At 38.4% G+C, this 15090-nt stretch overlaps 3 protein-coding genes across 3 annotated transcripts; 1 reads left to right on the top strand and 2 right to left on the bottom strand.

The window, feature by feature from the left end:
* Window positions 1-1052: 1052 nt before the first annotated feature.
* LOC114349569 (venom serine carboxypeptidase-like) lies at window positions 1053-7072 on the bottom strand. Its single transcript, XM_028299982.1, has 8 exons — window positions 7047-7072; window positions 5085-5392; window positions 4886-5004; window positions 4514-4681; window positions 3825-3992; window positions 3088-3347; window positions 1739-1873; window positions 1053-1176 (listed from the first exon to the last, which is right to left on the bottom strand). Exons 1-8 carry the CDS (start codon window positions 7070-7072, stop codon window positions 1053-1055), a joined length of 1308 nt encoding a protein of 435 aa, XP_028155783.1.
* Window positions 6895-12779, top strand: LOC114349635 (venom serine carboxypeptidase). The gene is made up of 9 exons (XM_028300091.1): window positions 6895-7155; window positions 8026-8278; window positions 8575-8749; window positions 9024-9136; window positions 9408-9575; window positions 10053-10220; window positions 10697-10956; window positions 11543-11671; window positions 12058-12779. The coding sequence occupies exons 1-9, from the start codon at window positions 7127-7129 to the stop codon at window positions 12251-12253; spliced, it is 1491 nt and encodes a 496-aa protein (XP_028155892.1). The 5' UTR covers window positions 6895-7126; the 3' UTR covers window positions 12254-12779.
* Window positions 12780-12809: 30 nt separating this feature from the next.
* Window positions 12810-15090, bottom strand: LOC114349636 (transmembrane 9 superfamily member 2-like). Its single transcript, XM_028300092.1, has 4 exons — window positions 14848-15090; window positions 13846-14220; window positions 13403-13546; window positions 12810-13054 (listed from the first exon to the last, which is right to left on the bottom strand). The coding sequence occupies exons 1-4, from the start codon at window positions 14950-14952 to the stop codon at window positions 12872-12874; spliced, it is 807 nt and encodes a 268-aa protein (XP_028155893.1). The 5' UTR covers window positions 14953-15090; the 3' UTR covers window positions 12810-12871.

The following is a 15090-nucleotide window of genomic DNA, read 5'->3' on the forward strand; positions in this document are numbered from 1 at the left end:
CTTATTCCTTTTGTAATAATAGTTTTGTAACTATGTGCTAGCTAGGTATGTAGAGTTATCAGTATGTATGGGCAGCTATTAATGCGCACGATAGATTTTTCATACAAACAAATTAGAATCGGGTCCAACTATCGGCCGACTAAAAATCGGAGGCTTCTATCATTTTTGTTAAAAAAAAAGAAGGCTTTGCAGTTCATTAGCAAGCCAATTTATAATTGTACCTACTTTTTTTACCTTAACTTAAATTGTTTTAAAAATTCGGCGTTAAAACGTTTCATTATTGACAAAGGAACGCTAAAAATAATGATTGCGTACAAGTTGAAATAATTTAAGAGCTCTTGCTTTCTTGATAGCCTTATCGATTGTTGAAAGTCGCATTGAAGTGCAGCGAACATAATAAATAAACACAGTAAATGTTATTATTGTAATCGCTGCGCTTTAAATATTATTACTATTAACAATATTAAAATAAGTTGAGACTCTTTTTGACTAAGTTATTCGAGTTACACTGAAAAGAAACAGAATTGGAAAAATACAGTGTGNATTATTTGTTGGCCTTTTTTGTGTATTTTATGTATTTTTTTAGTATTGCCTGCTATTTAGCATTATTACTGTTTTTATTTTATCAGGATATACCTCTTAGTTTAAAATTTATTACGTTTTCTTTACTATAAGTAATTGGAAGAAAAAAAAATCTATAAAAAATTAAAAAAAAATCTCAAAAAAATTCTGACCTCTTTTTTGTCGATAAAAATAGGTCTAGTTTCATCTATTTTCATATGTACACTTTAACGTGACTCACACTGTATAACAAAAATAACCAGCGGAGAAATGTAGAGTATCCTAACGCCCGTATTCACAAACATTACTATGAGGTCTCACAGGGCGCGTGGACGCACAGGGTGACACATGTACCAATCACAGAGTTCTATTCAACGAAATTCTAAGTTCCTATCCTCTGCCTCTTTATGACTCTTGCATGAAACTTTTATTTAGCTATTTATTTTAAACCTAGTTAAGATCATATAAATATTGTTAATAGTAATGATAATTCATTTAAATTCTTCTATGAACGCCTTCAGCACAAATCGAAAGAGCTCTGGTTGCTCGCTCGGCACCATGTGGCCCGCGTGTCGGATCACCACGTCTACGAAGTTGCCGCCACTTTGCCGGTAGCTGAAACAAAGTATACATAATAAAACTTATGTTACATGCACATGAAACACAGTACATGCGGCGAATTTAATGCCTTTTGGCATTCTCCTCCAGTTAAGTTAACCTTAGGGGAAACCTGATACTTTTTTATAATCGAAGATAAGTTTTGAACGTATAAGTACGGGTGAAACGATATGGAAGCGATTTTATATTTATTTTATTTTTATTTGATTTTTCTTTATTAATTATTTTATTTAAAAGAAGGCTTATCGGCTGTGGTTCTTAAACACGTTTTATCAAAATCGGTTCATCAATTCAAGTTTATCAGCAATTAGCTCTTAAATAAGTGAGCCGATGTGGATGCCAGCGATTTTTTTTGACAGTTTGCCATTCTGACTACACTAGGCTGAGTTGCCCACCTAACTTTGACCGTACTTAACTATAACGATAACCGTTGCTTTTTGTATGGAGTTTGATAGATTTTTGACGTTTGTCAAAGTTTAAGTAAGATGGTGGAAGGTAAGTTAGTAAGGCTGGGTACAGTAGGACTAGGTAAGACTAAAGAAAATTAGTACAATCTTACGCAACAACTGCTCCATTGCTGGACTTGCGCAGGCGCATCTGCGGCGCATCTTCATACTGCTTGCGTCGCGACCAGCGCAGCTGTGAGTACACTCGCTTGGACAGAGCGTACGGCAGGATGACGTCCAGTTGACCACTAGTGGGAAAAGGTATACATTACTAACGTGAAGATAATATCACATATTAAAATCCGTAGGCTGAGTTGCACCCACCAACTTTAACGGTAACTATGACGATGACCGGTGCATTTTGTATGGAGTTTGACAGATTTTTGACGTTTGTCATAGTTAAAGTAAGATGGTGCAACCCAGCCTTAGTTGACGCAGCTCTACGGCGTCAATCTGAATCACTTGAAGTCATTAATTTATTAAAGTTATTAACACAACCTCTCTTTTATATTCTACAAGTGCACGATGATAGACTTAGCTGCATTATGCCACGGTAATAACTATCTATATAGTATTCCAACTCGGCCATATTTTTGAAATAAATGTCAACAGTCGCGCGGTACGTCACAGTGTGACAACATGCGATAGGGCTGCCCACCTACATTACCCAGTTTAATTACATCTGCCTACTTAGAATTTCTATCTAGTTTTGTGATTGTATTTTTTTATTTAGTTAGACAAACAAAATACTTTGTGAATGGAATATGTTAAAAATGTGTGTCGTTTTGTGATTAGTAGATTTAATTTAGGAAAAACTACTTATTTTGAAACTTTAATAATCATAATAATCTGTTACTTTAATTTTGGGCGGGCGAAGTCGTGGGCAAAAGCTGGTTTTGGAATTTGACCGTAAATGACAGTCAGTCAAATTCAATCAGTTTTGTCATTTTTAACACTTGGCCACCGACGTCCATTTGGCACATTCGCGACACCCCCGACTTTTGCATACCGAGCGCATACCAAGATTTGAATTTCGAAAGAAAGTTCTCGTTTCGTCTGTTTATATGAAGTTACAATACTGTATGATATTATTACCGTGATTATGCTCATTAAATAAATAAATAAATAAATAAATAAATAAAATTAAAATATCGAAGATGACCATAGAAACAATAAAATGTTAGTTTCACTCTTGCCAGATTGGTCGTAGTCATCATTGTGAATCACGATGGGTGATGTTCCTTGCAATACGGCGCCATCCCTGGCGGACTGCAGCTTTCCGTACAGTTTCGTTAACCGAGCCGAGCATTGCAGCGATAGTTTCATATTAGGTACTTAAATCTTACAACTTTTTTGTGAAAAAGTGTAGAGCTAATCAGCCAATCGATCTAAATAGATTAAAATAAATCGATTGCATCAACGCTTAAATCAAGTTATGACTGTCGTTAGTGTTAAACCTTACCTATAACACAACACCCCGTAATGTTCCAAGAGCTCCTCCACAAACGGCCTGGTGGTGTTCATGAAGTCGGGCAGCATCTTGTTGTACACGTGCTGATTGTTCAGATTGAAGGTAGTTTCACCCACGTGGATCCACTCACGCACATCCGCGCGGTTCACAAACGCCTCTAAAGGGAAGGCAGTGGACATCGGATCCTTATCCAGATTGTAGACGTTTACGCCGCTCTTGGCTTTTATAAATTCTATTGACTCGTTGAATTTCTGAATGAGATAAAATACAAGAAAATAACGATTTGGAGATAGGGCGCATTTTATTGAAGCTGACCTGCACATTGGCACTACATGGGCTGGAGACGCCTCTGCACACTGCAGTGTGCATTCGCAGCTTCGCATCTTGAAACACACGCCTAATTTATAAATTTGAGAGTTATTGCAATGCTAAGTGCAATGCTACGAGTAAAATGCAAAGTTAGTGGTGTAGTTGTACGTGTAAAATTAGGAATTTTAGTTTCATATAAGCAGTATGACACAGTATGACACAAAAATGTTCTTTGATTGTTGTCAAAGTAAATGTGTGGGCCTAGGCCTTCCGCTATGTAGACCGACGATCTGGTGAAGGTCGCGGGAGGTGCCTAGAGGCGAGCGGCCCAGGACCGGTCTTTGTGGAAATCCTTGGTGGATGCATTTGTCCAGCAGTGGACGTCATTCGGCTGAAACGAATGAACGAAGTGTTCTTACATTAGCAGCGTCGATCATCCTGCTTCTGTCCAAATACGCAATACATTCTCTCTCTATTTTCAGCAGCCTGTGACAATCGTCGATTCCCAATAGACCAAGAAGGCTGCAGAGCTCGCTGTGAGCGACCTGGTTCCTTGGGTCGATCAGGCCGTTGCCAATAGATATGCCCTGGAATGTTATTATCATATAAATGAGCATTCAAATAAAGAAGGATACTGATAGAGGAAATTGTTTCCTAGCCTCAGAGCAAGACATTCAAATATCTCAACATACAGATGGATACAAAGTCATTATACATACTTAGTTTGTAACGTTGAGGAAGAATGTTAATGCTTTCCTGAGTTAATTAGTAGATGAGTAACTAACTATATGTATAGTACCTACCTTATAGCAAGTCAATCATGTATGGGCACCAAATTGTATTTCGTAGTTTGTAACAAAACTTTCTTAGTTGTTTACTCTGGATAGGCAACTATTTATTTAAATATTTAGTATAAAAACTTAAAACACGATAAACATCCTAATCTTTGAACTTAGAATAACTAATCTAAGACATAAAATTATTTTTACACGTGAAGCTACTTCTATAACCTGTGCTACAGGTTATAATAACTATCCATCTGAAGCATTATGGCACTGCTTACTAAGGTCAATACCACGATAAAAGAGTGGTCAATGATCCTGCATACCTTCAAATTGATACGTCCCCCTTTACTCCTGTATCTGTGGATGTAGAGTCCTAGAGTCGGCACGTATTTCCCTGAGTAAGACTGCCCTGCGATGAACAGGGGCGCATCCTGCAGCTCTGAGAACACTTGGAGGAACTGGACCAGGAACTCTAGCAGCTGTTCACCGATCTATTAGTATTGATAAAGTCTTTTAATAATAGTAGGTGGTAATTTAATAAGAGCATTGATAATATACTTGAAAGAAAGATGATTGCTGGATTATCGAGTTACTTTCTTGAGAAAGTCATTGCATATGCATAGAGGAGGCATGTCCAGCATTGGACTAAGTAGGCTGATAATAAAATAATGGTTTAAAGAAAGGTATGTTTTTACTTCGTCTTGCCCACTCGTATAGCCTCTGTCGTCGCGCGTATAGCTGAAGCCGGCGCCGACAGGATTGTCCACAAATAGCAGAGAATAGTCATTTGCCCACGTTCCTTTTTGTAGATTTACTAAAAGATTTGGATTAATTAAGCACAAGTTTAATTATGACCTAAGTATTTCTTATAACGACTTGCCGTTACCACTGTACCTTTAGAGTCCTCAATTTTCAAAGGCCCTACACCATGAAAGAGTCCGACCAGAGACGAAAACCCTGGTCCTCCCTGCAGCCAAATTACCCATGGCTTCTCTGCCGACCTGTCGTGGGGGAAGTACCAGAAGAAAATATTGGAATCGTATTCTTTTTTCACTGTCATGAACCCTGAATGACTCTTAATGCCCAAAAAGTTCTTGGAGTCAACTGTGGATAACTTCCTTGCCAAAGAATAACTGCCATTTCGTATGTACGGTGTCAAGATTGTGCCTCCAAAAGTTTCACAATATGTCAGATGGAGGATGCTGGAAGAAAAGTGATCAATTGCAGAAGATTAAGTAAGTAGCTAATTTACGTTCAAATATTAAACTTTCAGACCCTTACTTAAATATTAAAATGTAATAATAAGATAAATGTGCCATATTCAAGAGATTTTAATAAAATGAATGTGTAATGTTTAATGCTTGTTTTATTGAACGAGTTAATGTTTTCATCCCATCGTAAATGGACGATGAAACGTAGCAGTAATGTTTTAATATTGTGCGTGGATAAGGTTTATAATTTGTTCTTACTTTATAATAATAATATAATAATAAGAAAAGCAACCTACTTTGTTGTTTACTTATAGTCTTTAACTATTTATTAACTTTTTCTTTGTTCGCACCAAGTTTAATGTCTTTTACATCTTCTAGGTAAGTAGGCATCAATCAAACTAAATTCAAATATCGATAACAGCATAAGTATTTCGATATTAATCGTAAAACTAATTACCTACCTAATTCGCACGTAAAAACCATCCATAATTTTTTAAATCAAAAGTTGTTATTTTGTTTTACGAGCCCTTAAAACAAAAGAATGACCTAATCAATTACATAATTGGACGTTGTTCGGCGTCTTAAACAGTTGGGAAACCGGAAAACGGCCGGGGTTGGCCCATCCAAAATTTATGACCGTGGGAAAATAAGGTTCGCATCGACAAACCGATCTGCCTTCTCACGCGCACTGCAATCGGCTACCTTTGATCAATGAAGGAAGAACAGTGACGCAAGCTATGTACGCTCTATCGTTACGAACTATATTGGAATACACAGTCAATTCGCTCAAATAGGACAGTTTTGCGTAGGGTCCAAGATTGGAGCCGGGTTATAGATATGAGCCATTATCAGCCGCGCTCTGATTAGTGATCTGGCACACGTAGATTCGATGTTTACTATGAACATCCTAAATATAGAGCAAATCGGTCTGAGATCGTGCAAGAATCTATCGCGGCCCGCGGGCCGTGGGAGCAGGATTATGCTAAACAGGTCATTGGTACGCAGTACCTGTTTACCGATACCGGCTATGTACAGGCTGCTCTTTAGGCCGATGTTATGGGAAACAACCTTTATTTATTTTTGTTTTAATATTATGTAAGAAAGTTGAATGTTTTTATGTAATAGGTCGCAGGACATCAAGTACCCAAGTGATAAGAGATAAAGCCTTTGTTTAAATTCTTGTCAACGTTGAACCACCTGCCACTTAATTAATATTAGTAATGAAGAGTAGGTACTTTTATGCGATAAAGGCCAATTATAATGCATCATATTATGATTATCAAATATTTAACCAAATAATGGTATTGATAAAAAACCCATGAATAAATTTCCCTCATTTAGTACAATCTGTAAAATAATGAATTGGGCGTAAGCTTTAAATAGGCAATCAGGATCACAACTCTGTTTATTTAGGTATCCGAAATACGTAATATTGACGTTGTTTTCTATACTTAAATAAAAATAGTGTTTCTAATAAAGTCATAAAAAAACGTTCTTTTTACCTACAACTGCAACTGCAAACAGTTTATTTCGCTATCCGCGAAATTTTTCGAATCATCCTGTACATAAGATCGAGATAAATCCAAGTTCAAGGCGCAAGTGCAGAACAAGCCGAGCGAGTATACAAGGGTCCTGAGACCACCACCCCGGTTCCATTCCGCTCTGACCCATCTCCGAAGCAGGACGAAGCGTGGATAGACCTACCTAGAGCTCAAGAGAAGCAGGATGCTGTTGGCGTTTCTGTTGGTGCTGATGTGAGTCTATTCGAATTTTAAAGTGACATAAAAAAAAAGCAAGTGACATCGCAGTGGCCAGTGCCTATTTAGGTACAAATAAAAACTATTCGAATTTCATGGTAGAGTAAGTAGAGTCCTATCGGCCAGTACTTTTATACCATTGCATAAAATTAGCCAATGTGTTTTCCTTTTTGGATACTGGCTGATTGTTCTCACGAATAGTCTAGTCGTGGTAATTTTGTTTTTAAATGATCAAAGAAAGACTCTTAGAAAATTTTCGGAAACATGATAAAATGAATTTTATTGTTATTATAAGTTTGTGAAAGATTAACAAGGAAGAACAAGTAAAAGTTTATTAACATAATAATTTAGTCATCATTATCTTTCCGATCAGTGCTAAACAAACTCAAAGTTATGTCACTGGCACTTGCGAATTACGATGTTGTTATTATGTAGAAAACGTACACGAGAAAGTGAAGTCGCTTACGACGCGTCTGTAGATAGAAAGATGTTTATTTTTTCAAATGAATTTGTATCTCACATCAAGTTTTTGCATTATTTCTTGTTTTTTATTCTGATTTTATGACCGGCGCGGTGTTCTTCAAAACATAATTATGTTTGTTACATTTATGAAAAAGGAATTTTGAAAGGAAAATAAAAAAAAGAACACAATTTGTACGAAATCGTTACTTGCAACTATTTGTTTACTTTTAAAACTAATTTTATGAAATAGTAAAATTCATTCACAAACAACATAACCCTCCTTCCGGCGCAGTCGGGTAATAAGTAGCTATTAAAGTAACTAAATCATACTTAGTAGTACGAGAGCGCGTCTATCAAAAGTACAGTACAGTAGCCTCGCATTCTCCATAGACTACTTTTCCATAGATGCACCTCACAAGTGCTGGGAGGCGAGAGTCTCCTGCCGGACCTACCCCCTGGGGAAGCTCCAGAGCCGATCCTGACCTTCATGGAGCGCACTTACAAGTCCAGCCGCGCCAAGTCAGGCTTTGACGCTGGGTCGCCGCTGCTCCTCACGCCTTACATAGAGCAGAACAAGCTAGAAGAAGCTAGGAAGGCTGCTAAAGTTGACTCTGATTATTTACTGCCTGATATGGACAGCTATGCTGGGTATTTGACTGTGAGTATTGTTATTTATGAGTTTTGGGAATTAATACTAGAAAACTTACTCGCGACCTTAAATTGCATCGACAGAAAGATCCTAATTCCTATCAATAAATCTGCGCAAAAACTAGCGTTTACCTACTTCGCTCGCTTGAATTTCGGTCTATGTCACTTGGGAGTTTTAGCCTTTCTACTGGTAAATTAATTTTCAAAATAGGTTTAACAATGCCACAGATTTCTTCTTACAAACAAACTTTTCCGTTTACAATATTTGAAAAGCTTTTTTATGTAATAATCGATTCTCATTCGCAGGTCAACAAAGAATACAATGCCAACTTGTGGTTCTGGTACTTCCCAGTGCAGGATAAGCCTATAGAAGACACCCCATGGATTATATGGCTTCAGGGTGGACCGGGGGCTTCTTCTTTATACGGGCTGTTCACCGAAATAGGGCCTTTCTTCGTGAACGACGACCATAACTTAGAAGGTAATGTATTTTGTGAAGATGCTTTTTCTTCTTCACTAGACAACTACTTAATTATGTATGTTTATCAATCAAGAAGAGAGAGAGAGAGAGACAGAAGAGTCATAGGTAGGTGCATCATAACATCAAGGGGCTTTGCCAAAATCGCCCGCCCGCCCGCCTATTACTTATGTTACGTATACTTATTGCATGGAATGAACGCATGCACTGTACCTATTTTCGATACAGAATAGTGCGCGAGTTTTAGCGGAGGCCCTAAGGGTTGTTTTTGTTACAGAACTCAAATACTCATGGGGTAAAAACCATTCTCTCCTATTCATTGACAACCCTGTCGGAACGGGCTTCAGTTTCACGGACGACGATCGTGGGTACGCGACAAATCAGACTACAGTGAGTGTGTTTTTCTTTTATTTTTAATTTTCCAACATAATAAAGGCACTTCTTGGCCAGCACTCTCATTAATTATTTTGATAACCCTAAAGAGCTTTTTCCTCCAAACCCTTACCAGAAAGTCCTACCCTTAGCATAAACCTGAAAAAAACTTAATCTACTTAGTCTTATTCAAACCAATCAATTGAGGAAAATGATTTTCGAACTCTACATTATTTATCCCTTTTCAAGTGTTTTCTCACGACTTTTGCATATTTGTTTCTTTTTTCAGATTGGAGAGAACTTATACTCAGCCTTACAGCAGTTCTTGACGCTATTCCCGGAACTCAGGAAGGCCCCGCTCACGATAGCCGGGGAGTCGTATGCTGGGAAGCACATCCCATCGCTGGGCGTCCAGATCCACTGGCACAGGGAAGAGAATGAGCCCATCAACCTTTATGTGAGTTACATAGAGTTCGAGCTCTATTTGTTTAACTATGTGTCTCGTTTGTGGAAAGTTTATGGGTTACCTAGTCACAACACAAGTCACAACATCCAGGAAATTATCTGTACCTTATCATTACTTACTTAATTTGAAACATACGAGTGTATAATTGCTATTTACGGTAAAATTTTTGATTAGGTAATAATAATAATCATAATATCTTTATTGCTTCATGTGGTACAAACACAGTAGTAAGTATACAGTGAGGGTAAGTACTCACCTATGTAAATAAATAGTTAATCACAACATTGTTTAACATACGAGTACAATGTTAAAGTGTCCTTAATTTCCGATAACTCAGAGTGATTATGAGTAATTTAATATTTTACTTATTTTAGTTACACAGAAAATTGGTCTGGAATAATTTTTCAATTTCTATTAACGTATTTTTGTAAATCCAGAGTCTCTAGCCCTACCTATTCTGACCCCCAGGGCATGGCGATCGGCAACGGCTTCATCGACCCACAAACGCTGCAGAGGTACAGCCACTTCGTTCGCGAGGCAGGTCTAGTAGACGACCGGGTCGCCGACTTCATGGCGCAGTTCGAGTCGGCCGTCGTGCAGTTCATCAGCGATGGCGAGATGCTCAAGGCGTATGCTGTAAGTCACATGTACTACCATAGTATGGCTATCGGACACTGACGAATACGGCCCCTTCGTGCGCGAGCCAGGTCTAGTAGACGACCGGGTCGCCGACTTCATGGCGCAGTTCGAGTCGGCCGTCGTGCAGTTCATCAGCGATGGAGAGATGCTCAAAGCGTATGCTGTAAGTCACATGCGATGTGTATACTATACTACAGGCTGCAGGCGCTGCAGAGAGGTACCTACGTTTAACGACCGCGTGGCCATAGTGCAGTTTAAGCCGTCGTGTGAATCAGCGATAGGGAGATGCTCAAAGCTTACATGCTATACGAGTTTATGCGTATACTACAGACATGAATTACTTATTCAGATATTGATTTAAACAGTTCTTTAGACAGATATTCTTGACACTACTAACTAATCACGAAAACTTTCGGGCTGTAATTTTTCCGAAGCTCTATCAAAATCCACACGTTTTCGCTTCCTTGTTTCAGTACTACAACTACCTCCTGCAGCTGTTCTCAACAGAGTCGCACCTACACAACTTGTACAACTTCCTTCAAGACGACATCAGCCTGGACGGCGCTTACACAGAGTATCTTCAAAGATCGGAGGTGCGACGAGCACTGCACGTGGGAAATACCAACTTTACGTCGATAGGCGTGGTGTATAGGAAGCTGGTGCCAGACTTCATGGGCAGCGCGAAGATGTGGCTGGAAGAACTGCTGGACAACTACAGGGTTATGCTGTACAAGTGAGTGTATTGCTTGTTTCCCAAGCAATACACTCATTATTCTGAAGTAGTCGTAATATCTTACTAATTTTAGGAAGATTGCTTTGGTATAAATTAATGAAATAAAAAAAAAGTATTTTGATAGAAAAGTACACTATACGAGTAGCTCTACTTTCCCACAACCCTGATGATTATGACTGCGCCACAAGATGGAGTCATCTAAATATATAAAAGGAGAAACTGACTGACTGACTGACAGATCAACGCACAGCCTAAACGGCTAAACGTAGGCACTTGAAATTTGGAAGGGACGTAGCTTAGGTACCGTAGAGGTGCACTAAGAAAGGAATTCCCGAAATTCCCACGGGAACGGGAATTAGCGGGAAAAACGGGATTCACGCGTACGAAGTCGCGGGCGGCCGCTAGTGTAAGATAAGGAGACAGCCTAAAAATTCACATGATTAGGAAGAACATTAGGTTCCTAGATTATTTAGGCCTTAGTAATTCACAGAATGTAGGTCTATATGTACCATATCAGTCTTTTTAATAGCTTAAGGCATAATTTTAATGTATTTAGTAATTAATTAATAATTTCATTCTATTTCAGTGGACACTTGGACATAATAGTGGCTTACCACCCCTCTGTGAACACGTACAAATCTCTAGCGTTCTCAGGATCGGCGCAGTTCGCCAAGGCGGCACGGAAGCCATGGTACCATAATGAAAGGCTAGCTGGGTAAGAGTTCTCTTTAGTCCTTGTTTGTTTTCCATTTACCTATTTTTTAAAATAATAAGTATAGATCAGTGGTTCTTAACCGGTGGTCCGCGGACCACTGGTGGTCCCTGGAGGCATTCCAAGTGGTCCACGAAGTGCACTTGCACACCTTGGTCAAAACCAATTTTAAATGATTTTTGCAGTCAAACTGGTTTTGACCGATTGAGGTGGTCCCTGGCAAGGCAGAAAATTGGGAAAATGGTCCCTCATGACTTAAAGGTTAAGAACCACTGGTATAGATAAAGCATCCTCGGGAATTAAACCATAGCTACTAACCATGCCAGTTCCATTCAATGTCTGATGGAGCACATTTACTTTTTTTTAAACTGTTTCATTAATCTCCACAGTTACTACAAGACAGCTGGTAACCTCACAGAAGTTATGATTCGCGGAGCAGGGCACATGGTGCCTGCAGACCAGCCGGCCGCAGCCCTAGGCCTGATCTCGGCCTTCGTCCAAGGGAAGACCCTCGACGAAGACACCGGCCCACTCGCTGAAGTGGAAAAAAAAGCGCTTCGGCAACGACAGCTGCCTCTGCGATAATCATAAGTCTTATTTTTACAGCCAGTACCTTGTCGATAAACAGGCTTTAAATTATTCTTATTAGGTACACCTGGTAGGAAGTTGTTTTCGGAAGAATTTACTTAAGTAGGTAGACTAGAGTCCGAAAAATCGAGAAAGTCCCGTCAAATCCCGACCATCTGGCAACCCTATTTGAGAATACGACATATCATTTTTGATCATTTTAAGTTACTTGTACAGTTTTGTCTCCGAAACAAGGAAAATTAATGGCATTTACGAAATATGTGCAATTTAATTAACGATTAGATCAAATATCTTTGGTCAATCAGTTTAATTAGAAATAAGGCAAGATAGATAAGAATAAATAGGAATAATTTAAGAGAAGAGATTGATCTTTTAAGTGATTGTGATTTAAGTTCAATGAAAACATTCTTATTTGAGATTATTGACACTTCCGATTATGTGCATTAATTAATTAAGTTAATCGCGTCTAAATGTCATTAAGATATAATGTGTTATTACATTACTTGATGTGCCACCACAGTCGTTTGTACATTTATAAATTAAACAAAATAAATTAAGAATGTATTTGTTTTATTGACGTTACAATTTAATTATAATGATAACTTAGACATTAAATCAATCCCATCGTGATGGGCGTTTCATGGTGTTATTTTTATAAAAACTTACGCTGTAAGTATACGAAATGGTAAAGTTGCCGTTATATGTAATTGAAGGTAGTACAAGCGGAGTGGTGTACCCGTCACAACTGAGTGAAGAACGATGAGGATGGAGGCGGTGGTCTATGCTAGCTGGTGTAGCCTGAAATTAAGAGAACATTAAGTACTTAGGGAGGTAGGTAATCATTTTATTCCTATTTCACTAATAGGTATAGGTATGCGTCACGTTCAGAAGAAAGCTCTATGTAGTACAGTTAGAACTCCTTGCGCAATGGCAATTTTCGACTACTACCGAAGACCCGAAGTCACTTATTAGTACCTAATCTGTGCTTCTACCTAAAACGAAATGTGCATATAGGAATAACTACTTTACAGGTAATGGTATTGCCACGGGCGCTGGGATGACAGTTACGACTTAAAGTGGCAATGATCGACAACCAAACCACGGTACCAAACGCTACGTGAAATTTTAAACAATCTGCAACTTTACCTTGACAAGTACAATCTGTCCTTGATTGGCTCCTGCGTCTCCTTTTTCAGTATCTTCGCTGCGGTATATGAATTGCAAGTCGACGTGATTGAATAAATAATAGGCGTATTTTTTGGGACTCTTCAGTATTTGTCGACATGTGTTCTAAACATAAGACAAAATGGTTGATAAACATTATAATACGAAGATGAAGTATTAATTAGGGTTCAACTTCACTATCAGGTATCAAATCGCAATACACAAATCCAAAATACAGTCAAAATGGCTAGGTCTATTAGATAAAGAAAGTAGATTTAGGTTCGTTCGTTCGTTTCAGCCAAATGACGTCCACAGCTGGACAAAGCGTAATAAGTAGGTATTAGTTACATTATTTTACTTTACAATAAAGGAGGAGATGGCCAGAATGCTTTACCACAGATAATATAATACTAGTCTTTACGTACCTTAGTCGGAGTTACATAGCACCCCACAGGAAAACTGTTGCGGCAATGTAAGCCATGGCCAATGACCATAAAGCACCACTTTACGGGTCTTTCATCAACGAACCAACGATGTTCGTAATCCGAAGCTATCGCATTTTTCAAGTCTTCGAGCTTCTGTTTTATAGTACGGCTATATGACTTTTTACATAAAAGTGTACAGTCTTTATTTTCTAGAAAGTTAATCAAATACGGACTACGAGGTCCGAATAGCCCATCCTGATAAGACCCAATGGAAGATGCAGTCTCCGCGGATTGGCAGAAATCGAAGTCATGGTATTGGTATGGGAAAGATTCTGATCTCGATTTCAAACCCATGGTGGACACAGGGATTTCAGTCTGAAATGAGAGATAATTAGGTATGTGCTTAGTCGATACTTACTTACTGTGTGTAAGCTTATCTAATAGTTATACCGGACTGTCTAGGATGCCCTCAGTGTATTTCTTGCTATGCTTTGTCATGTTATACTTAGGTTCCTGCTTGATAACGTGTAAAAGTGCTTTCTAAAAGCCTATTTGCAAAAATAAATGAATTTTATGAATTTAATTTTTATTTTATAGGTCTTTCTTTATGAATTGATAAGTAATTTATGAAATTATTTTAAACTAACAAGAGCTTTTGCCCACGCCCACGGCTTTGCCCGCGTACTTACTTACTATAAATGTCGGTTTGGTACGAGTATGTCACAGAAAAACTTTATCACGCGGGACCCTGTTTCAAAAACTTGCACCCCCCTTTTCTACCCCCATAAGGATTATTTTTGGGTAAAAACTGTCCTATGTCCTTTTCCGGGTTCAAACTAGGTATCTCTATCTAATTTCATTTAAATCGATGCAGCGTTTTCGTGATGAGCTAAATAGAAAGATAAACTCTGACAGACACTTTCGCATCAATTTCTGTAGATGCAGTAGTTTACAGGTCATGCAGTAATGTAAAGTAGGTAGTACAGTAGCAACATTACTCACGTTAACATCCTGCAGTTGCCATTCTTCTCCTTCTTCGCTGTAAACAGGCCTCAAGTCGGGAAGAAAGAATGTTATAATAAAAACCAAAAATAATATCAGCGTCATATTCTAACCCGTGATTGTAAAAAAAAACTGAACAGACACATCAATTTCGTAAGAAGGTGTAGGTATAAGTAGTTCCTTTAGCGATATTTAAACTATTATTTTTGTAACGAGTAGGGCTATAGGTAACCTCTGTTAAAA

Source organism: Ostrinia furnacalis, unplaced genomic scaffold, assembly GCF_004193835.3.
Source record: "Ostrinia furnacalis isolate ACB-3 unplaced genomic scaffold, ASM419383v2 OfSCF0694, whole genome shotgun sequence".
Lineage (NCBI taxonomy): Eukaryota > Metazoa > Arthropoda > Insecta > Lepidoptera > Crambidae > Ostrinia > Ostrinia furnacalis.